General features: G+C 28.3%; 2 protein-coding genes across 5 annotated transcripts in view; both read right to left on the bottom strand.

Annotated features, from left to right (window-relative positions):
- Positions 1-12,098, bottom strand: part of LOC136080781 (putative uncharacterized protein DDB_G0286901) — a 30,831-nt gene extending 18,733 nt beyond the window's left edge. The window contains exons 1-4 of one of the 4 annotated variants that reach the window (XM_065797894.1): positions 11,858-12,098; positions 11,419-11,704; positions 11,037-11,172; positions 2,014-2,783 (exon numbers count right to left, since the gene is read on the bottom strand). In XM_065797894.1, coding sequence (XP_065653966.1) covers positions 2,014-2,783; positions 11,037-11,172; positions 11,419-11,659 — 1,147 coding nt within the window. In that variant the 5' untranslated portion in view covers positions 11,660-11,704; positions 11,858-12,098. Of the gene's footprint in view, positions 1-2,013; positions 2,784-11,036; positions 11,200-11,418; positions 11,723-11,857 lie in introns of those variants that run through there. The other 3 variants (XM_065797895.1, XM_065797896.1, XM_065797897.1) reach the window with 3 other exon arrangements.
- A 3,518-nt stretch (positions 12,099-15,616) lies between these two features.
- The window catches only part of LOC136071951 (serine/threonine-protein kinase PLK1-like), a 49,818-nt gene continuing 42,174 nt past the window's right edge, over positions 15,617-23,260 (bottom strand). The window contains exon 12 of the mRNA XM_065797893.1: positions 15,617-16,215. Coding sequence (XP_065653965.1) covers positions 15,991-16,215 — 225 coding nt within the window. The 3' untranslated portion in view covers positions 15,617-15,990. The remainder of the gene's footprint in view (positions 16,216-23,260) is intronic.

The following is a 23,260-nucleotide window of genomic DNA, read 5'->3' as shown; positions in this document are numbered from 1 at the left end:
TCTATATTTGTCAAAGGAAGAAAAGTCAGCGCAATTGTGCACTCAAACTATCTCAAATTATCCAGCAAGCCAAAAAAGTGAAAGATATCTCTAAATCCCACTACTTTTATGTCGGTAAGAGCCAGATCATAGCGGAAAAAACTTCAGCGTGACGTATTTAGTATTTAAAACAAATAGAAGGATGCAACCATTTTTATTTTAAATTCTTATTATTTTATTTTAAATTCTTATTTCACTTTATATTTTTCCTAAAACAAATGGTTTGTAAATGGAATTAAGGGGGCGTCCATAGAGTATGTCACTCAATATTTGTCAATTTTAACCCCTGCCTCCTGTCACAAACGTTCAGATATACATGCACCCCTCTCTCATTAAAAGTATGTCGTATATTTCAGCACCCCCCAAAAAAAATAACACAAAACAACCAACAGCAAACAAACCTTTAAAAAACCTAAAACAAATAAAAGGATGTAACCATTTTTATTTTAAATTCTTATTATTTTATTTTAAATTCTTATTTCACTTTATATTTTTCCTAAAACAAATGGTTTGTAAATGGAATTAAGGGGGCGTCCATAGAGTATGTCACTCAATATTTGTCAATTTTAACCCCTGCCTCCTGTCACAAACGTTCAGATATACATGCACCCCTCTCTCATTAAAAGTATGTCGTATATTTCAGCACCCCCCAAAAAAAATAACACAAAACAACCAACAGCAAACAAACCTTTTTTCACGTTCTTAAAACTAAATGAAATTAAATATTTTGATTCTATCCACTTTGGTGTTTTCAAAATTGTTCGAGCAGTTTTAGCGTCAAAATCTTTTTAAAAGATTTGAATTTGCTCTCGCCAGCTGAATAAACAAGAGGGGACGTTTATTAATTTTTTAATTTTTTTCCGAATCTTCGGAGCTTATTAGGACCCCCCCCCCCCTACCCCACCGTTTAATAATTTTGAAGCAATATAAAATATTTTCTTCTTTTTTTACTTTGAGAAAAAATTTCTCTCAATATTAGATGAAAATATGAATAACCAACCAATAAAAATATTTTAAGCTTTTTAAAACTTTGACCCTCCCGTTTTATTAAACGTTATTATTAAAGTTTATTAGATTTAAAAAAATTTCCGACCCTCCCGTTTATTAAGACCCCCACTCCCTCCCGTTTATTCAGCAGGGGAGAGTAAATAGTTAGCAGCATTTTAAAAAATTAAGCCGGCGCTTAAAAATTATAAGAGTAAGTACAATTTTCGAATAACTGTAACATATTCTTATTTGAATAACTCAATAAAAATTAATAAAGTTGTCATACCAAATGTAATTTTTTATGTTGCTCTTGCGCTTCGGAAAATAAGTGTTAACAATTTAAAAACTTTATTAATATCAACAAAATAATCTGTCAGTAGAGAGAAACCAGTTATTGAAAATTACTTTTGTTAATTTGAATGAATGAGTTTTAATACAACTGCCGTTCTTTTGTTCACGAAATAATAGATATAAAAATTCCACGAAAATAATCGTAAGGTTACGTAAGTGATGTAACATATGTTAAAAACCTAGTATCAAGAAAGCAAGTATATCTTTTAGCCGGTCACCTCTAATAATTTTTTTTATTATTATTGTAATTAGTATTGATTTCTCAACATCTTGTAAAAATTCTAACACGATCCGCATTAATGGTTCGCAAATATTCGACCTAAAAGTTGCAACACTTTTTTTACCTTGTTTTCTGCGTAACGTAAGTTAAGTGGCATTTTCGGTAATAAATTCGCCCTCTTTTGGCCAGACTCAAAACTTTTTAGCTTGTTTTTTTCTTTAGACTGACAGCTTTCATAAAAATCAGCTAAAAATTTAATTTACAGTTTAAATATGCAAATATTTGATAAAGTTGCGAGTGTAACGTATGTTAAAAATGAAATTGCCCATATACATTTGGATATGCCCTGTGTGTAGTTAAAAACATGAAAGTGGTTAGCCCATTTCAATTGGATAAATTAACGAAAATAAACTTACTTGCTTGTTTAGATGTTGGAGCAACCAAACTTTTTGAATCAAAAACTTGTTCTCTATTTTTTGCTTCTTCCTTTTCTTTTTCTTTCATTGCAAGTCTCTCTCTGAGAGGAATTCTATTAGATGTATTATATTCATGAAAACTGCTGCTGGCTGATTTTTTGTTTCTAGAATCTTGGATATTTTCGTCATTTTTTTTATCATTGTTAAAAGTACTCAAATTGTTTTTGTTACTTGGTTTGTTATCCATACCTATATTGTTTTTTTCTGTACTTATATTACTATTATTACCTAATTTTGTAACTTCGTTTGAATTAAGGTTGTGAATCCATGGAGATATATCAACAGTACTTATTTCAAACAAAGATTTTGTTCGAGAATCTCTGCTGTCTTTCGAAACTTGGTAATAAGATTTATTCCGACGAACTACATTTGATTCGCCGCAACTGTTAGTTTTAAAAGTACTGTTTGACAAATGGTTATATTTTTCTGGATTGGTAACGCTGTGTCTGTCAAAATTGTTATCAGCTTGGTATTTATCTTTGTTAGTCTCTTCTTTTATTGCTTCCAACGGCAAAGTTTCTATATTTTTTACCAAAGTAACAGTTTTTTCGCGCAAGTTGTTATTTCCAGACAAGTGCAATTTCATTGCATCATCAGTTGGTGATTGAGGCATGGATACTAAACTTGTGTTTGAAGAAATATCAAAAGAATAAGGAGAGCGTTCCTCTGGCGAGTACTCAAAAGCAGGCTTCGGAAAGTGAATATGCTGTCTAAAAAAAGTCGAAATATAAAAATTTTTATATTTTGAAATAATTTAGACATTAAAAAAAGTTTATATTATAAACAGAAACTTTGTGACACTCTATAACCCTTTTTTTAATTAAAAAAAATGCAAACAATGAAAAAGCAAATCATCTCCGTTTTAACTATAAGAGTAATAAAAAAAAAAGTTTATAAAAAATAGAAAGTTTTAAATAATTTTATGGAAAAGAAATAAAGCTGATTAAAATTATAAAATCATAAAACAGATAAATATGATAAAATGACAAATTTTTGTGGGAAAATTATATTATTCCATAAATAATTTTTAAAAAAATGCATAAAATATAAGTTAAATAAATAAAAGCATATTATTAACGTAAAGAATAGAAACATAAATAAAATAAATCTTTGTATAATTTTTTTAATTTTAATTTATTTATTTATTTTTTGTGACATTTAAGGTGATCCAAGAAGTCCTTACGGTCTTATCACAGAATACCGCAAAGAGAATTAAACTAGGAAGGCATCCTTTCTTGCTATTACCGCTTATCTTGCCAGAGCCGAACCTCGGACTTCTTGGTTTTGAACCTCGGACTTCTTGGTTTTGAACCTCGGACTTCTTGGTTTTGAACCTCGGACTTCTTGGTTTTGCACCAGAACTCTAACCACTGCGCTACGGCTGCTGCATTAATTTAAAAAAAAAGATAAAGAGAAGAAATTTTAATTTGGAATCGTAAAAAAAACAAGAAAAATTAAAAATTTTTAAGTTTTACATTTTTGAGTAAAATATACATCAAGTTTATTAATAAATGCTTATCCAAAGTTTCAGAGCTAAATAACTTTTGCATCTTAAGATATAAACACAGTATCTTTTTTACATTAAAAACGGAGAGACTAAATTTTAACTTGGTTGCTAGATCATTTTTTCCCATTTTCTGCAGTTTTCAAGCCTAGCATGCTTGATATTCATTCTATGTTTTCTTAGGGGATGAGAAAATCAAGGAGTGTAATGAATTACGCAAAAACTTTTGACGTGAACGGACGTGCTTTTGTAAACTAAATTAAAAATGGCTAAATTTACCGTTTCTCAAATTTAAGACCTATTAGATATTCATGCGAATACTTTATTAAAATATTTAACGAGAAGTTTGATAAAATGGAAATTAAGCTATTAAATCTTCAAGAAAAAGATACAAAACTAAATAAAAAAACTAATGAACTAAGGAACACGGCGGAGTTTCTTAGCGAGAAATCTAAATCAAATGTTCGAGAACTTTCTGAAAGAAAAAAAAAAGCCAAACTTATCACCAAACGAAAATGATATAACAAATGTCAAAGGCAAACTAGCTGAGTTGGAAGACAGAAGAAATAACCTCAGGTTTACGGCAATTGAAGAAGACGAAAATGAAACGTGGGAATTGAGCGAGGAAAAGATTCAAAATGTTTTAAAGACAAAATTTTGATTTAAAGGTAATGTTGAAATTGAACGGGCGCACAGGACGGGGAAAAATGTAGCAATGGAAAAAAGTACAACAGAACAATAATACAAAGACAAAAGAACTGCGTTGGATAACTAGCTTCAGTTAACATTGTGGAGCAATCAATTTTACGTAAACGAAGACTACAGCGAAAGAACTTTAGAGTTGCGAAAACAGTTATTTAAAGAAGCAAAATATTTAAGAGCCAAAGGTAAGTATGCTAATAAACTAATAAAATATATAATAAACTTGTAACGCGCAACTTTTAAAAAATTCTTTTATCTTAGAGTTATTGATTTTGTCTTTGTTAATATTTTTTCTTAATTATTATTGTTTTTAAATAATAAATTGGATTCAAATCGCTCTAAGAATTTTGATATTTTTTAATTTAATGATTTTATACCTAACAAAGAGTCCGATCCGGATCAAAGTTATTTTAGTGAAAAAGATGCTTTACAAAACAACTGCAGTTATTTTTATAATTTTAAAATAAAAGAATTTTTTGAGCATGATAAATTTAATGCAATTCATACAAATATAAAAAATTAAAAAAAAAATTTGAAAATCTTTGCAATAGCTTGAAGAAAATCTAACTATTTTAGTGTAATTTGAATCTTGGTGTAGTTCTGATGACTAAAATTTAGATAATAATTTTAAAATACCGGGCTATGATTTGACTTCATTAGGGCTGAAAACAAATAAACGCGGCGGCGGTTCAATTAATTATGTAAAAGAAAACCTTCGGTATTATATTAGGCATGACATGAGTATTTCTGACGTCAATAACGAGGTTTTAACGATTGAAATACTGATCAATAAAACTAAAAACATTGTGATTAGCTGTTGTTATCGCCCACCTACTGGCGAAATTAAAACATTTAGTACATTTTTACAAGATGATGTTATAAATAAAAGCAACCACGAAAAGAAATTACTTTACATATTAGGTGATCTGAATTTAAATTGTTTTGAGTATCACGTCAAAAAAGATATTAATGGATTTTATAATGGCCTATTTGAAAAGTTGTTCCTCTAATAAACAAAATAACTAGAATTACTCAAACAACGACTTCCTTAATTGATAACATTATAACCAACGATATTTTTAATAATTCACTTAAAAAAGGCATTATTAAAAGTGACATATCTGATCATTTCCCTATTTTCTTTTCAATAGATATTTATGCGAATATTTTATACAATGAAAAAAAATCATTTAACAAACGAGTTTTTCATAATAAAAACCAAGAATCTTTTAAATATCAACTTCTTTAGTTAATTGGGACATTATTAACTTTTCTGAAGATATTAATTTAACATACAAATCTTTTTTTTTTAATTTTTATGAGATCAATTTTCCTAAAGTAGAAATAAGTTACAATTATAAAAAAATTAAATAACCATGGTTACTAAGGGTATACTAAGATCTTCTAAAGTTAAACAAAAACTTTATATTAAATATTTAAAATCAAAAACAACTGAGAGTAAGACCATTTATAAAAATTACGTAAGACTATTTGAACGCCTAAGGGAAAATTCGAAAACTTTATACTACACTAATTTACTAAAAAAATGCAAATTAAACTCAAAACACACTTGGCAACTAATCGACGAAATTACTGTTAACACTAAAAAATGTCGCAGTTTTTGCCTTCAATTATTAAAGATGTCTTTTGAAGAGTTTGAAAGTGCTTTTAAATTGTTAAAGTCAAATGAAGCAGTTGGTCCAGATGATGTCAATGGGAATGTTATTATAAACTGTTTTAAGGTTTTAAAAGACAAACTTTTCCAAAATGGTTAAATCTATTATTCAGGGAGTTTTTCCTGATGATTTAAAAATAGTAAAAATTATTCCTATATTTAAAGAAGGAGAAAAAACTAATGTAAAACACGATCTCCCAATTTCTATCCTTTCTGTTTTTTTTAAAATTTTAGAAAGAATTTTGTACAACAGAATATACAATTACCTTTTATCAAATAAATTGTTATATAACATGCAATATGGATTTAAAAAATAATAATTTAACAGAGCATGCTATTATTCAGGTTACAAGAAGTATATCAGACTCATTTAACAATTCTAAATTCACATTGGGAATATTTATTGATTTAGCGAAAGCGTTTGATACCATTGATCATAAAATTCTTGCTAAAAAATTAAAATATTATGGTATTACAGGCAATCTTTTAAAATGGTTGAAAAGTTATTTAACTAATCGTAAGCCATTTGTTTACGCCAATGAAACATCTTCATCAAATTTGTTAAATATTACTTGTGGAGTTCCTCAAGGATCCATATTAGGACCTCTTCTTTTCCTTATTTATATAAATGATCTATACGAAGCCTCGGATTGAATAATAATTATGTTTGCTGATGGCACTAATTTATTTATGCCACACAAAAGCATTCCTACTCTATTTCATTACGTGAACATCGAGTTCATCAAAAGACTGTTTTAAGACTAACAAACATAAAATCTCTTAACATTGATAAAACTAAATGAATTCTATTCCATCCTCTTATCAAAAAGTACAAACTGCCAATTAACATGCCTCATCTTGTTATAGACAATATACAAATTAAACAAGTAACAGTAACCAACTTTCTAGGTGTTTGTATAGATGAAAATTTTACATGAAAAAATCACATTAAAAACTTATCAAGTAAAATTTCAAAAAGTATAGTAATATTATACAAAGAAATGTTTTAAATAAACTTTAGTACAATTATATTACTCATTTATTCATTGTCACATAAACTATGCAAACATTGCTTGGGATAGTACAAATAAAAATAAACTCAATGTCGCACGTCTTATATATTTTAAAGACCTCTATACTCATGCCAAGCCTTTATGATTTGAAATGAAAGTTTTTAATATATATGAGCTTAATATTTTTAATATTCTTTGTTTTATGTTCAAATGTAAAACGAATTCATCCCGATTTCTTTCCATAATTTGTATTCATCAAAAGATAAAAATAAATTTTAAGCAATCATAATTATATTAAGCAGCTCATTTTTTAAACAAATCTTTTTAAATTTTGCATTAATTATCGAGAACCATTCTAATGGAATAAAATAGTTTTAAAAAATTTTACTGAGGATTTTATTCATCAAAGTAACTATTTTTCTTTTAAACGAAAGCTTAAAGAATTCATTTTTACAATCAAAGATTTAACAATATACTTTTGATATTTTTTAGTGATCTTCCTTTTTACCCTCTATTTAAACATGAATTTATAAAAATTATATAAGGTAAGTGTGGGTATTAAGGCCCGGCGGGTAATAGGCCCACTAATCCAAACTTAGGGAAAAAATAAATTGTGAAACTTTTTTTCGACATTAAAATATTAGAGTTATCTGGTTTTATCACTGGCAGCAAAAAAAAATCAGCATTTCTTTACATTTTCATTTTTTTAGGTGGGCCTTAATACCCATACTTACCTTATGTATCATTAACAACTGCAGTATGTAATAATGTATTTTGTATTTGTAACAGAATATTTTAAGTTTATTACTTCGTTAACTTATTTTTTACCTTGTAAATATCTTATAAATTTCAATAAAAACATTTCTTAGCGGTACTCGACAACTAGACTGTATGGTCTTCTACGAGTCCGCGTTCTTCTACGAGTCCGCGTTCTTTTATTATTTAATAACGATTATTATATATATATATTTTTTTATTTGTATTTTATATATTGTAACGAAATGCTTATTTAAAATGTAATAAAAAAATAAAAAAAGATAAAATAAAAAAAATAAAAAAATGATCGTTATGTTTCCGAGGGATTAAAATAATTTAAATAATTTTGTAAATAATAAATTAAACTAATGTAGACCTTTTAAACCAGTCAGTCGGCAAATTTCAAAAAACGAGGACATTTTTTTTTTAATCTGCAAAAATTTTAATGGCACCCCTCCCCTTCCCACCCACGTGACACCTACTTGCACCGGCCCTGATTGCCAGACACTTATTATGGTGGCAACCCCTTGCCAGACACCCTTAAACTTCAAAAAATCATAACTGTACTTACGTTATAGTATAAATATGGAACTTTATACAGGGTACTTGAGTAACTATTGAAAGATGCTTCCTCATTAGCCAGACACTTTTAAGAGTTCTTGCAAGACAACCATATATATATATATATATATATATATATATATATATATATATATATATATATATATATATATATATATATATATATATATATATATATATATATATATATATATATATATATATATATATATATATATATATATATATATATATATATATATATATATATATATATATTGTTAGTTTAATGTCAAAACGTTAGAGTGAAAACTTTTGTTACGTAGCTTAAAGTAAAATAATTCCTGTTTGAATGTGTAAAAAAAAACTGGTTTCTATAGCAACTGGAATTTAAGATAGATGAAAACTGTAATAAAAATAAATTTAAAAAGTTGATTTTAATAGCTATTTTTTTAAAATAAAAAAACAAACAATGACGTAATAACCGTGATAGTTGTAATGGAAAACAACGACGCAATAACCGTTATAGTTGTAATAGAAATCGTTTTTAAAAAAGTTTTAAAATTTATGATAAATAGACTGCCTGTCTATTTTGACTGTTTTATAAATTTTTTTAGAACTTTGAGTTTATAAAATTCCATAATCTTGCACATTATTAAACACTGTTTGTATATTTTTTTTGTTTTTGTTTGGTCGGAAAGTTTGTCTAGATTTCAGTTTTTCTCTTGTATATTTGGCTTACTCAATTATGTCCTTTACCCCATTGTCTATACTACTCTAAATTGATGAGATTTCATTAGTTCATTCATCTTTTTTAAGTCTAGATTAATTTATCTTTGCTTGATATTATAGAAAACTCTATACTTCTATGCTTAACGCACTAAATATTTATTAAGTTTTTTTCACCAGTTTCATGTTTAAAACTTGTGCTTGCTCTTTTTCAAAACCTCCACAACTTGATTGTGTGAAACAATTGCATCTTTTTTAATGACCATCTAGTTTTACAATGAATCTTTAATGAAATTAAAGATTTTTTCATTAGATGGTCTTATCTTTATGTAGATTTTGAAAAAAGTGAATACTTTTGAACATAGCCAAAAAATAATATCATAATAGGTGAGACTTTACCAGCATGTACTGTATATAAAAAATTGCTTGTTTAGATGGTCTGAAAAGTAATTATGCTTAAAATTTTTGTCTAGATTCAACTCTTCTGTCCCAGTATTACACAATTGGTTAAACTTTGTCTCGATTGTTTTTTTTTCTAGTTTTCTTTTTGGTATCAACAGTACTTTTTGAGTTGTTGTTGTTGTTGTTGTTGTTGTTGTTGTTGTTGTTTTTTTGCTGTTTTTTTTATTTATTTTTTTCACTTTCACTACGTTTGTTTGTTTTTTTTTAACAATTTTTGATTTTGTTATTAGTACTATATAATTATTAAACAGATATTCTTATGTCTGACACAATATATGCTTATGTCTAACACATATTGTATTCATATATATCCCATGTTTTAGGATTAAATTAAAATATTTAATCCTAATATATATATAATACATCCCCTTTAAAATGATATCAAACTTCAAGCATAAACGTAAAAAGTAGTACATCTATAGTTTGTGGCAACTTGTTGGTCAGGTTACCCAACAAATTTGTAGTATTATTTGTGCTTATTTGTTGCTCAATATTACTTGCAGGGTGCAAGTAGTATTGCAGGGTTCAAGTAATATTTAATATATTTAAACTTTCCCACTTCAATTTTTTAATAAAGTAATAAGTTATTTTTATGTTTCTGTTCATCATTCTTATGTTTTTATTAATCATTTTGGTGAAAGTTTCTAACAACCTCACGTAAAGGAAATTTCTGAAATCCTATGTTTTAAAAAAAACTTTTTTAGGCGTTGGGGTGGTGTGCTAAGGTGTTAACAAGGTTTTTAAAAGATTGAAAATTTTCCAATTACTTAATTTAAAAATAATTCTAATTTTATATTTCAATAACTTCAACTGTGATGAGAAAAGGATGTGATAGAGTCATCACAGTAATGGCTTAAAAACAAGAGCTATATTTCTCAACCCTTTTGTTAGTGACATCATCAGCTTTAACAGAGGTTAAAATTTTTTTCGAATTGTTTAAAGTATTCACAACTTTTTTTAAGTATTGAACGTTTAAATTTGGTAGCATCATTTCAATTGAAATTCGTTAGCAATATATTTAACTATATTTTGTCTGACTTTATTGACAGTAAGTCAAAAGAAAAAATGCATAAACAGTTGCATTTTATAAACTTGTAAAAATTCCTGTTTTAAATTTTTTTATGCATTTTTCTTTTATTTCATTACTTTTTTTTTCCCATCTGAAAACTAACTACACCTTTAAAACTTATTGTTTTCTTGCCTTTGTTGTTTTCCTTACAAATATTTTTTCGCAAAAAAATATCGGTATGTAATACATAGACGTTGACACCATTTATTGTATAGATAAATTGAGCCAACTTTAAATATTTACATTTATTTATATATATTTAAATATTGTACATGCTTATGTCAAATAAGAATGCTTTACAAAAAGTTGTGGTAATTGTAGTTTGGAAACAAGAAAATTCTACAATTTTAAAATGTTTTTGAATTTTTCTGTTGTTTGTTAAATTATATATTTCATTCATTTAAATCATTAAATTTGCTAAATAAATACAGCATAAAACTAGTTGATAGAAAAATGTATTAGTAGCTTTTAAAATAAATATTGGTCACAAACCTTAATAGCTCGACAGCTTTTTCAATTAAAACACCAGCATCTAAGAATTTTCTCCATTCCTCTTCGGTAGTGAGTGATTCTTTCCGATGTCTGTCAGCTATTTCATCATCTGTACCATCAAAATGTGTTCGCAGACCTATGTGTAATGTACATCAGGTTTCTTCTGATCATAAAAGATTTAAAAAATACAGAGGATTGAAGTAAAAAGTTTTTAAAGAAAACTGGAAGAGTAAGTAGCTAGTTGAAAAAAGATTTAAAATGCAAAATTTTTCAAAATATTATAAGAGTAAAACTCTTAGCTTTTTGATTTTGTTTTTAAGTATAGAATAAATCATAAATAAATGAAAAAATTTATTCAAAAGATGATAAAATATTTGCATACCTGAAACAGTACTGTCTAACCTTCGAAAACTTTTTTTAATGTTTGAAGAAACAGAATGCAGTTTTTCTACACGAGTTGTAAACTTTTCAGTTCTTTCCATTAGTTTTTTAAACTGGATATCAAAGCTACTTAAATCTTCGGAAAAGTTGGAAACATTATACTCAGGGGGTATCAGTAATGAATTTCTACAACTTGCTGGTTGGCTGCGATACCCAGATACAATGCGACTTGTGTAGGCCATTTTTTAACCAAGCTAACCAACATCAATTTTTTAGCTTAGGTTTGCCTTTAAATGTGTAATAAGCTTAATATAAAACAGTATACATAACTGTTATTAAGAATTTTTCAGAGCAAATAAACACTTTTATTTTTATTATAAATTTTAAAGTATTAATTTTTATGTTCATCGCTCATATTAAAGCATAAATTTTAAAATTACTTTTTAACGGGATACTTCATTCTTTTACGACTTTATTCAAACATTTTTTGATTTTTGTCAATGATGTTTTAAAATAATTCAAATGAAAAATTTAAAACGTTGCGCTTAAATTTTCTTCAAAAGTAGCGAATACGTTTTTGTATAAACCAAGGTCAACAAGCTCATATCAAACGATTGAACTGAGCAATTATTTTATCGCGTTCAAAGAGTCCTTTTTATAAAATACAAAGCTTTTTAATACGTTAAATATACAACTCACTATTGTACATTAATACTTTTAGAAATGGTAATGAAGTTGGGATGTTGTGATCTATATTGATTTATTATTTTTAATGTTTAATTAGATATTTAAACAGTAATAAAAGCAAAACAAAAATATTTTTTTTGTTTTAACTTTTTCAATTTTACTTTTCTATTGGAAAATCTTTACTTTTTTTAAGTTATTTGTTTACTATCGAGATAATAATACTTAACATAATAATATTACTTCTAATAACAATTTAACAAGAATAATAATATTACTTATAATTTAACAAGAATAGTTTTTAATACAATTTTATCCGGAGGCTTATTAAAAGCTCAGAGAGAAAAGCTATAAATATTTTTTTACGTGAAGTTTTTTTTTTTAGTTTTTAACCCCTCTCCCCCCCTCCCCCATCCTCGTCACAATTTTTTAACTCTTTAAATAACTTGTCCCGTATGAGTCGTCACAAACCACAAACAGTCCCCCCTCCTCCCCAGGGCGTAGCATAATTTATGGATAACCCCTATAATAAAAAAAACATTTTACTCGTTATTTTGCAACATTTTAGTTTTGAAAGTATTTTATAACATATTTAAACCTTTAATACTGAAAGTTTAAAAAACTGAGAGAATGTATATTTTGGACAAAAGTTACATTATATAGCCAAACATGGTATAATTTCCTTTAAGCTTATATATGATATAACTTAATGATATTACTATGGTTGGTTTTAAGTGTGTGTGTGCGGGGAGTCATCCCCCAAAGAAGGTCATGTTCAACTTTTAGTTGGTTTTTCAAGAATTAATCAGTTCTTATTCAATCGATTTTAAGGCTTTTTTTTTAATTAAAAGGTCAGCACTTTTATAGGTCTCCCTCCCCCCCCCCCTCACTTTCTTTTAATCCTAAAATTGCCCTTGAGTATTACTATTTTTATTTTTAGTTGAATAAAATTCAATTTAAAGTTGAATAAAACTTGTAAAAACGTAATGAGATCTTTTCAAACTTCTGATGAATTGTTCAAATTAAAAATATCAGAACTCACTACTATGTTAGGTTTTAGCGTTTTACACATGTTTTAGCATGTATAAACTATTTTATTTTAAGTTTTAATATCAATAAAAAAATGAACTTTAAACAATCAAAAGGAATAATAAAGTTATAGAACTTAAGGCTGAGTTTTTAGTACCGTTATATATTTGCTTTGTTTAGTTGAGAACACTTGTCCAAATTTTATTTATATTATTTCAAAAAATTGTTTAAGCAATACAAAAGACTTTAATCTAAATTTCAATCTAATTAAACAAATACAAAATCATGCTATTAAACTGATTTTAATAAAAACATGTCATTAAGTTTACCAAACGAAACCATGTTATTAATTTTAGATAAAGAAATTAGTAAAATCCTGATATATTCCAATAACTCTCATGCGACCAAATGTCTTTCTTAGGTCAACAATTTATTGTCAAGGGGTTGTTTAGTCTTCTTTGTTAAGGGATGAGTTATCGAGTATTTGAAACGAAAACAATATCATTGTTTGTAAAATTGTTTGTCTTTTGTATCAAAAGAATTTGTGGAATATTGCTTTCAAAAAGTTTACTTCAGTTGGAAAGAAGAGAACTTGATCTAAAGTTAGAGTTACTTTGGCTAATGTAAAAGCTTCTGGAAAAAAAATTTATTGTTGAAAGAATTCTTTATCATAGTATATAAAATTTTGGTGATAATTTTTTTTAAAGATAATAATTTTAAAGATTATTAAAAAGTAGGAAGACTATTGCAGGTCGCTTAGAGGGGAAGGGGGGGGGCGAAAGGGACTATTGTGAACAAGAGTTTTCTTATTTTTAAAAGTGCTTTTTATGAAATCGGATACCTAATTTTTTTAGCCACATAATCAATGAAAAAAGAAAAAGTGTTAAGAATTTTAAGAACGTTTTTATAAGTAGTTTGTCTCAAATAGTAGCAAAATAATTATCAAATATATTAGCAACAGTAGTAAGAACTCAGGGGCGGATCCAGCATTTTATGGTGTTTGAGATAGCTAACTTCCAGACATGGAGCAAACTCCAAACATTTATGTTATCTTTTTTAAATACTTGTCAAATAAAGATACTTTGTAAAAAATTGCGATGATTGGAACCTGGGAACAAAATAGAATTTGCGATTCCCGTTGTTGATAAAATATTTTTTTAAACTATTCTTAATTAAATTAAAATTCATTAGGCCGGGTGAATAAAAATAAGTAATTGCTTTTACTTTTTGCTCAGCTTTACGTATATTTAAGCAATTTTGCTTAAATTTTAATTCGCGTATAGCTGAACAATTACTCGGCGTTTTTGGAGTAAATTGCTCAGCTTTACGTGAATAAAAATCTGAGCGTTTTTGCTCAAACTTTTGTTCACGTAAAGCTGAGCAATTACTCCAAAAAGGCTGAGTAAAAGCAACTGCTTTTTGTTATTCATCCGGCCTATTGATAAAATTTAGTCTTTATTTCAAGTTTTATAATCTTTTGGTGTTCAAAAATTATGATGACAAGAAATTTGTAACTCCCTCAAATTGAGAGGGGTTCAAACTTTGCATGTTTCATACGCTAAAAAATTATCTTATGAAATTTTAAATTTATCAACAAGTAATAATTTAGTTGAGAATAGTAAATAAAAAAAAAATTTTTTTGCTCTCACGTTAGGGCAGGGCGTCGCAAATTATGGATCTTTTTGTTCCCAGGTTCCAATGAGCGCAATTTTTCGCAAATGCATATTTATTTGACAAAAGTATAAACATGTTTGGAGTTTGCTCCCTGTCTGAAAGTTATGCTTAATATTAAAGTATATCAAAATTAAAAATATCAAAAACCAAAAAACGCCGGATTCGCGCCTGAATCTGAGATAACATTTTCATTAAAATTTTGAGATTTAAAGATTCGGTATTAACTAAAGGTTTGATTTTATGATTTTCCTTAAATAGTTTCCAAGTATTCCTTACATTATTGAGGTTGTTATTAAAAAACGATGCATAGCGCAATATTTTAGAACATCTCAATATTGATCAATATATGTAACACTATTTCTGAACGACTTAAATTTAGTAAGTGGTAGATGATTTTTCAATTTAATATCATTTGACCTAGTTTTTATAAAGTTTGGTTTTAGCAGATTTAAGGAAGTATACCAGGGTTTAGATTAAAGATTGATTTACTTGTTTACTTATTCCTCGTAAGGCTGTCTAATACTTTTTCAAATATTTTTCGTGAAAAAAATGTAAAAATGTATGTAAAAGAATCGGTATCAAAAAAAAAATAATCTCTTTTTATATCTTTATTACTATTGGGCGGGTTACCAAGAATACAGACTAACTGTCTCATGTGGTTAAGATTACTAGATTACCAGAAGTTATCAGGATGGAAGAAGTTCATGAAAATGTTATCAATAAAAGATAAAGCTTTTTTATTTGATACTCAACTTTTGAAGGAAATGATTTTAATGGTTAAATATAGATTCAATAGGGCTTAAAGAGGTATGTTATTATATACAACCAATATTTCTGAATGTTGACAAATACATAATACATATTACTAGATAAAAAAAAGTCGCGTAAAACAATATCTATATACACAACCATACTTTAATTTTTATTTATACATTGATAGAATTTATAGAAATTCCGTTAACTTAATTATACTAATTGGAATTCAAAAAAGTTCTAAGTGCATAAGAATTTTTTGTCATAATTTATGTACCATCGGATTAGCACTTTCAAAATAGCAATTCTTAAATGACAGATTGGTATGTAAAAAAATTCAAACCCTCTGTATGCACACACCAGGAATTCAGCTTATTTCTGAAGCATTTATAAATGTAATACTGTACCCGATTCAGGTCCCTATACCAATAATTTAAATAGCAGATAGTTTTTCTTTTTTTTCTTCTGCTAGTTTTTTTGAGAGTCTTTCTACCATCGTCTTTGCGTAACGCAAGCGCACAAACACTTCACGTGTACATCCATGTTTCTCAATTCCACTAAGTTTATAAGTTCGAAAATTACGATTTTCGTCAATGTAAGAAAAGGCATCCATTTTTGGACATATAATGACTTTTGTATGATCTTGAAAAAAATTTATCTAAAAAAAATTTGTATTACATGATTAATTGAGAACTAAAACATTAAACAAATTAAAACCTTTACAAACAGATTGAGCTAATAATAAAATTTACAAGATTCACCGTAAGTTTAAAGAAATAGGTGTCCCCATTGGCATAGGAAGGTTTTTAAATGTTTGAAATAACCAACTTTTAAACAAAAAGAATATTTCAAATTTTTTTACGTTTATATGTATAACGAAGAAATTCTTCACAAAAAAAAATTACTGTGATAGGAGAATGGGAACAAGAAACCCTAAAATCTTACCCCCTCCCCCCCTACCCTAAACGTGAGGGCAATGAGTTGAATTATTTATTTTTTCGTTATTATAAACTAGTTATGTATTCATCGACAGATTTCAAATTTTATGTTTAAATTATTCAGCGTTCAGTTTTTAAGACCATGTAAAGAACACACACACCCTTCAATTAGAGGGGGCCACAAAATTTACATGGTCATAAAAACAAACCACTGAATAATTTAAATATAAAGTTTCAAATCTGTCGATGAATGGAGTAAAACCGGGTCAAACCACACACTTATCAATAAAAATAAAATATCTTTTTTATTTCTTTTATTAGATAGGTAATAAAAAACTACATAAGATAATATAAATATATGTTAAAAAAATAATAATAAAATTATCGAAACTATTAAATGTAAAGAAAAAAAAAAAGGTGCGGTTTTAGGCGACATTCTGATTCAAAATTGCACATTTGAGAAAACAATTAAGAATTTAAAAAAAAAAAAAATTTATTTTAAATTAAAAAAACTTATATTTAAGAAACTATATTTAAGTTTTTACATTTTTTGTAACAAAAATATTTAGTCCAACAACATATTTCTTTGGTAAACATGCTTCTTTGCACAACAGTTCCCGACTCATCCAACTCTCGCATTGCAACATTTCTGTGTGTAACTGTACTCTACACTTTTTACATTTTGCAACTTTTAATCGTTTGGCTGCTGGTACTTGTTCTTCATTATTGTTTTGCTGAGGTTGCTCAGCATTGTTATGCTCGGGCGTTTGAGTACTTGGCATAGAAAGTCTACGCTTTGCGTTAAGTTTAGCAACTTTCACGGCTTCCTTTGTTCTTTTTTATCTTTTGGTTTGAGGAACTTGATCACATTTTCTTCGGTAATACATTTTCCGCCAAGTTTTGACATGTTGCACTGCTTCGATTTCTTAACATGCGATTGGTTTCTGGCTTGAAAAAACTGCTTCAACTCTATCTCGGTACTGTTTTTGCAACGCTCAACACATGCTTGATACCTATCAAAACTTGAAACTGGTGTAGATGAGAAAGATGGTAATCGGTGTGTAGTTGGAGTACGTGGTGCGGCGGTTATTGAAGATTATGATGCTGTGTCTGAGCAAGATGGTGTCGGTGCTGCAGAGGCTGCTAAAGTTGATAAAGGTGGATTAAACGTTTGTGTGATTGATAATGCCGTATGATTTAAGTTGTTTTTATAAAGTGGAAATAAGCCAGTGTACTGGAAACCAGCGATTGCATGCAAGCGTGTAAAACATTTACCACTCTCGTACAGCAGTTTGAGCAACGGTGGAAAATTTTGTTTATCTAAATTCTTAAATTTTTTAATACTTTGTAAGAATTTCTTTCCATGCTTGCTTGACATCTATCCAATGGTTGTAGAATATGTGAAGAATGCTCTGGCTGACAAATCAAGACTATATTGTGTTTTTTGCACAGCAAAACCGCTTCCAAAGTCATGTGATTTGTATGCCCATCTAATACTAAAATATGAATACCACTAATTTACTCAGTTTCGGGTATAATTACATACAATCTTTCAGCCATTCAATAACCGTATCGTGCGCCATCCAAACTGATTTTGAAATGGAATATTTGGTGCCAAGTGGACCACCTCTTGCCCAGTCAGAACGAAAGTTTCTTTAGGCTTTGTCACAAATGGTGGTGCAAAATACCCATCAGCGTTTCAACAATTTTTTTTACAGTATAATGAATTTTTTCATTGTTCCCAGTAAGTTTAAATGCACGTCTTGTTCCTTTTCGACACACTATGGTTGCTTTGCCTTGATCACCCAAAAAGCCTGTTTCATCACAATTCCAAATATGCGACCCAGAAGTTATATCAGTCTGTTGATATTGCTTGGCGACGCATTCAAAATAACTATCAATTATTTCTGGCGTACAAGAAGCGACTCTTTTAGATGCTTTTACTTATACTTTTTTGATTTAACTTTTTGTTCTAGCTGCATAAAAATTATACTATCAGAATTAAAATTATTTTTATTTTTTCAATTTTATTTAGGTGCCCCAAAAAGTCCTTACGGTCTTATCACAGAGCACCGCGGATGAGCATTTAATTGGAAGACGCCTCCTTCCTAACCGATGTCGTAAAACTTGGACTAGAGGTGGGGTTTGAACCACGGATCCTTTGTTTGAGGCAAGTGCGCTAACACTGCGCCACGGCTGTTCTAATTTCCAACAAGATTGCGCTATAATGATTTTTATATCAGTTTCGGTTCAAGCGCCATTTTGTTCGCAAGGATAAAAAATGTATAAAAAATTTTTACTCCCCGTTAAAATTGTATAAAAAAAGAATAAAATGGAGTTGAATCGGTATATAATTTTATCAATTTGAATAGAGTAGATAGTTCTGTATTTGAATTTATTTTTATTTTTTTTATAGCCATACCCGTTTAGCTTCTATTTGATAATTTCGATCAGTGTGCGGAATGATATGGTGTGCGGTTTGACCCGGTTTTACTCTACATAACAAGTTTATATTTATGAAAAAATAAATAATCCAACTCATTACCCTCACGTTTAGGGAAGGGGGCTAAGATTTTAGGGTTTCTTGTTCCCATTCTCCTATCACAGTAATTTTTTTATGTGAAGAATCTTTTTGTCATACATATGAACGTAAAATAATTTGGAATATTCTTCTTGTTTAAAAGTTGGTTATTTCAAACATTTAAAAACCTTCCTACGCCACTAGGAGTCACACATATAGTTACAAACTAATCAATGGAGTGACACCTAAAAAATTTAAAAAGCACAAACAAACAAAAGAAGTTTGATTAAGTGCAAAGAAAAAAAAAAAGAAAACAGAAAAAAAGAAAACATGTAAAAAAAAAAAAAAAAAAAAAAACAGAAAAAAAGAACGAATTCGAAAAAATAAACTAAAGAAAACAGAAAAAAGGAAGGAAAACAAAATAAAAATTTAAAAACCTTGAAAGAAAAAGTTTTTATTTTTTTTTTTTTTCATGAGACAAAAAAATATATATAATATATAAAATTTTTTTTTTTTGAATTTGATATCGCGCACCCTCTAATTTGGCGAGGTTCAATAAGAAAAGTATACAGTTAACTTTTTTTTTGGAAACTGATGATAGGAAATGGTCCCCCAGACATGCTTTGTAAGCCCTTTAGAGCTTCGTTTTTGTCTACAATGACATTTCTGAAATGTAATAAAATGAACTAGTGTCAGTGTTACATGCATCAGTTTTATTTGGGTGAAGACAATTATATGAATGTATATAGCAGTGGGCCATTCCCAGACCCAGTTTAGGAATGCTAGGACATGGACCTGCTTTTTAAGCCCTTTTGAAACTCGTTTTTGACTAAAATGGCATATTTCTCAAAAGTATTAAAACCAACTCTCAGTGTTACATGCATCAGTTTTACTTATTAGGGTGAAGACAAGTATATAGAATGTATATAGCAAGGATAACTTGGAGTGGTAGGGTGGGGGTGAAGGTGTGCGTGTGTGGAGGGGAAGGAGGGTTAAAAAAAGGCTATTCTAAATATTAAAAGAAGCTCCTTATTTTTGAATATTTCTTCAGTTTTTTGAACTATTGTTTTTGGGATGATTGTTGCTTAACTGTCTCTTTGTAGCTTCAGTTGAAAAACGTTAGACAGAGTTGAACAAATTTATTGAGCATTGCGTAACAAAATTAGCTATAGAGAATTTAGAGAAAGTATACATCTTGTTTGTCACCTGGTAATGGTTTTTTTTTTGTGAGGCATTTACAATTTCTACTTTTTCTTCAACATAAGTTTATCACTAAATAATGGTAGTATTGCTAGATCTTCATAAATATCTACCATAACTGAAGTTTAATTTTATTTTTAGAAACATATGTAATTTTGCTGTCAATTTGACAATATTTCTTGATTAACTTTAAAAGAAGGAGATCATTTTTTGGCGCTTCTGCTGTAAGAGGAGCTGAAAACTAAAAACACGAGTATATTGTGGTTATGAAGAGACATATTCTTCTTAAAATCCTATTTTCTTTCTCTGTGACATTTAACTGATGACTAAAACCAAAAATTTTAAACAGTATATACCTTTAGCCATCCATCTTGCAGGATGGTAAGCCCCAGGAATGCAAATATTTGTTGTACTATCATCTTCTCCCAAAAGAAGAAGCGCTAGTCTTCGAAATTCTTTATAATCATTACAAGGTTGAGTGCCCTTCAAGTATTCTTTTAATTTCTTTACTGCATAAAGTTTTTGAGATGCAAACCACACTTTTTCAAGCTTTGTAAGACAGTTCTGCTTTTTATCACTTTTAAGTGGTTCAAAGATTTTTTTATTAGCTCCTACTGAGACTTCAATCTACCAAAAAGTTCCATGTTTGGTACTTATGATACAAAAAATGCATCAAACACTGCATTTGAGCATATTTCAAATATATTATGCCTAAAAACAGAACTCTTCAATTCGTTGAATTCTGTATGACAGTTATCTGCCCATTACAACCATTATTAGTATTACTTGTATTACAACTTATACTCATTACAATTATTATTAGTATTACTTGCAGTCGTGTCAAACCAAAGACCTGCAAAATGCTACTCAATGCCAGGTCACTTATGAATGAACTCAAGTACTTTCTGTCCCTTTAAAGCACCAGTACCAGCAAGTATCTCAGGGATACCTAATAATTTTTTAATGTCCAGGCCAGATACGCCAATTGAAAGACATTCACGTCTGGTTCCATCAAAATATGGCAATATTTTGCCATCAAAATGGGCAACTAGTGGAACCAAGAGTTGAAATCTTTACTTACTGCAATTTCAAGAGATTCACAGAATGTAGTTTGAGCTTCCATTAAAGAGGTACAAAAAAAGTTAATTTATTTACATCAATAACAACTGCAGCTTGATCTGGTGTGATAATCATCATAGCTTGTCTGGTGTTGTTTTTGTTCGGTCTAATGCTGCATTAAAGAGTTGATTGTCAAGAATACAACACTTGGATACTATAATTGATAGTTGACTAATGCTAAAAGAAGAATGTTGTGAAAGTTTTAGTGAAGTGAAGGCTTTTTGCGTTTGAATTGACATCTAAAGAGTAATCTGAATCCGTTTATGGTTATGTAGATAAAACTATACTTTCTTTATGTCGTTCCTGGCGCCTTTTTTCTTCAAGCTTATGTTTTCTATATTAAGTCTTTGGATGCCATTGACATCTTTCAGGAGCCTTGCTGGTCCATCAGGAATTTTTTATCTTCATGCAACAATCAAGAAACAAAAGAAGCGCTAGTCTTCTAAATTCTTTTTAATCATCACAAAGTTGAGTGCCCTTCAAGTATTCTTTTAATTTCTTCACCGCATAAAGTTTTTGAGATGCAAACCACACTTTTTCCAGCTTTGTAAGACAGCTCTGCTTTTTATTACTTTTAAGTGTCAAGGTTCGTGTTTCGGAGTTAGAGTTGAGAGAGGGTTATACCACAAATATATCACCTTGAGGAGGTGAATTAACAAAAAAATATATATCCTTTATGGACTTTGTAGAATATAAAAATGATAGTGATAAAACTATAGCATTATCATTTGATATATAAAGTACATGCATATACAAATAAGAGTATACAGCGTATACTCTTATTTGTATATGCATGTACTTTATATTTCATTTTATATATGCATTTACTTTTTATTTTCATTTTATATATGCATTTACTTTTTATTTTACTCAAATAAATACAAGAGTATTTATTTGAGTAAAATAAAAAATTACCTCATAAAAACCAGCATGGTTTACCTTCTCTGATGAGAAAAAATACCTTTTTTCTTGACCCAAGATTTTTTTGTTTTTAATTGTCTTTGTTTTTAATTTGATTATTGTTCATCATAAACTTACATAAATGTATTTTTAAATGTATAAAAACAAAAGTACTTCAAAAAAAAAAGATTAATTCGAACGAACCATAAACATCAAACTTGTTAATTTCTCAAGGTTTCTGCTTAAAAACTTCTATTAGGTTAATAAGTACTGATTTATTTTTTTTAATTAGTATTGTTATTTTAACTCTTTTTACCACACAAAAGCAGTTTTATTCTGTCTTAACTACCCTTTTTATTTAAAAATATCCATACCTGTATTATAAAAACAAAATCAGTTTCATATTATCAAACTTCATATTATCACCCAAAATCAACTTTCATATTATCACCCAGAAGCTTTTGAGAGAAGACATTCGTTTTTGTTTTTTTAAAACTAAATGGACACTGGGGAAGGCACAAAAGTGATCCAATCATGTTAATATTTTTATCATTTGACCCTCATTTTAATTTGTCCTTCATTTCATTTTTCCTCAAAAGCAAGTACCCTAATAAATAAATATATATATACAGTCCCTGGCCACAATATTATGATCACCTCAGTTATTCCACATAATTTGTTTTCAAAGTTATTTTGAAGTAATTTTAAGGTGACTATTTTATTATTACTAACTTATTATACAATACTGACATCTATCGAACAAAATAGAAAAGAAAATTTCTTTATAATCATGATCAATGTAAAGTTATATGTGTTTTTTTATAATTAAAAAAAAAAAACGTGGTTGATCTGTCACACATTTTTTTTATATTTTAACAGTTTTTTTTTTAGTGAAAAGTGTATTATTATTTTTAATACATTTTATAAAGTTACTATGAATAGCAAGAAATAATATATACTACCATTTTATTAACATTTTTAGAGTAATAGGTTGTAATGGAAAATTTCAATAAAAAATAAATATG

This window comes from Hydra vulgaris, chromosome 05 (assembly GCF_038396675.1).
Source record: "Hydra vulgaris chromosome 05, alternate assembly HydraT2T_AEP".
Lineage (NCBI taxonomy): Eukaryota > Metazoa > Cnidaria > Hydrozoa > Anthoathecata > Hydridae > Hydra > Hydra vulgaris.
The sequence above is the reverse complement of the archived record's forward strand: the minus strand, read 5'-3'. Positions and strand labels throughout refer to the sequence as shown.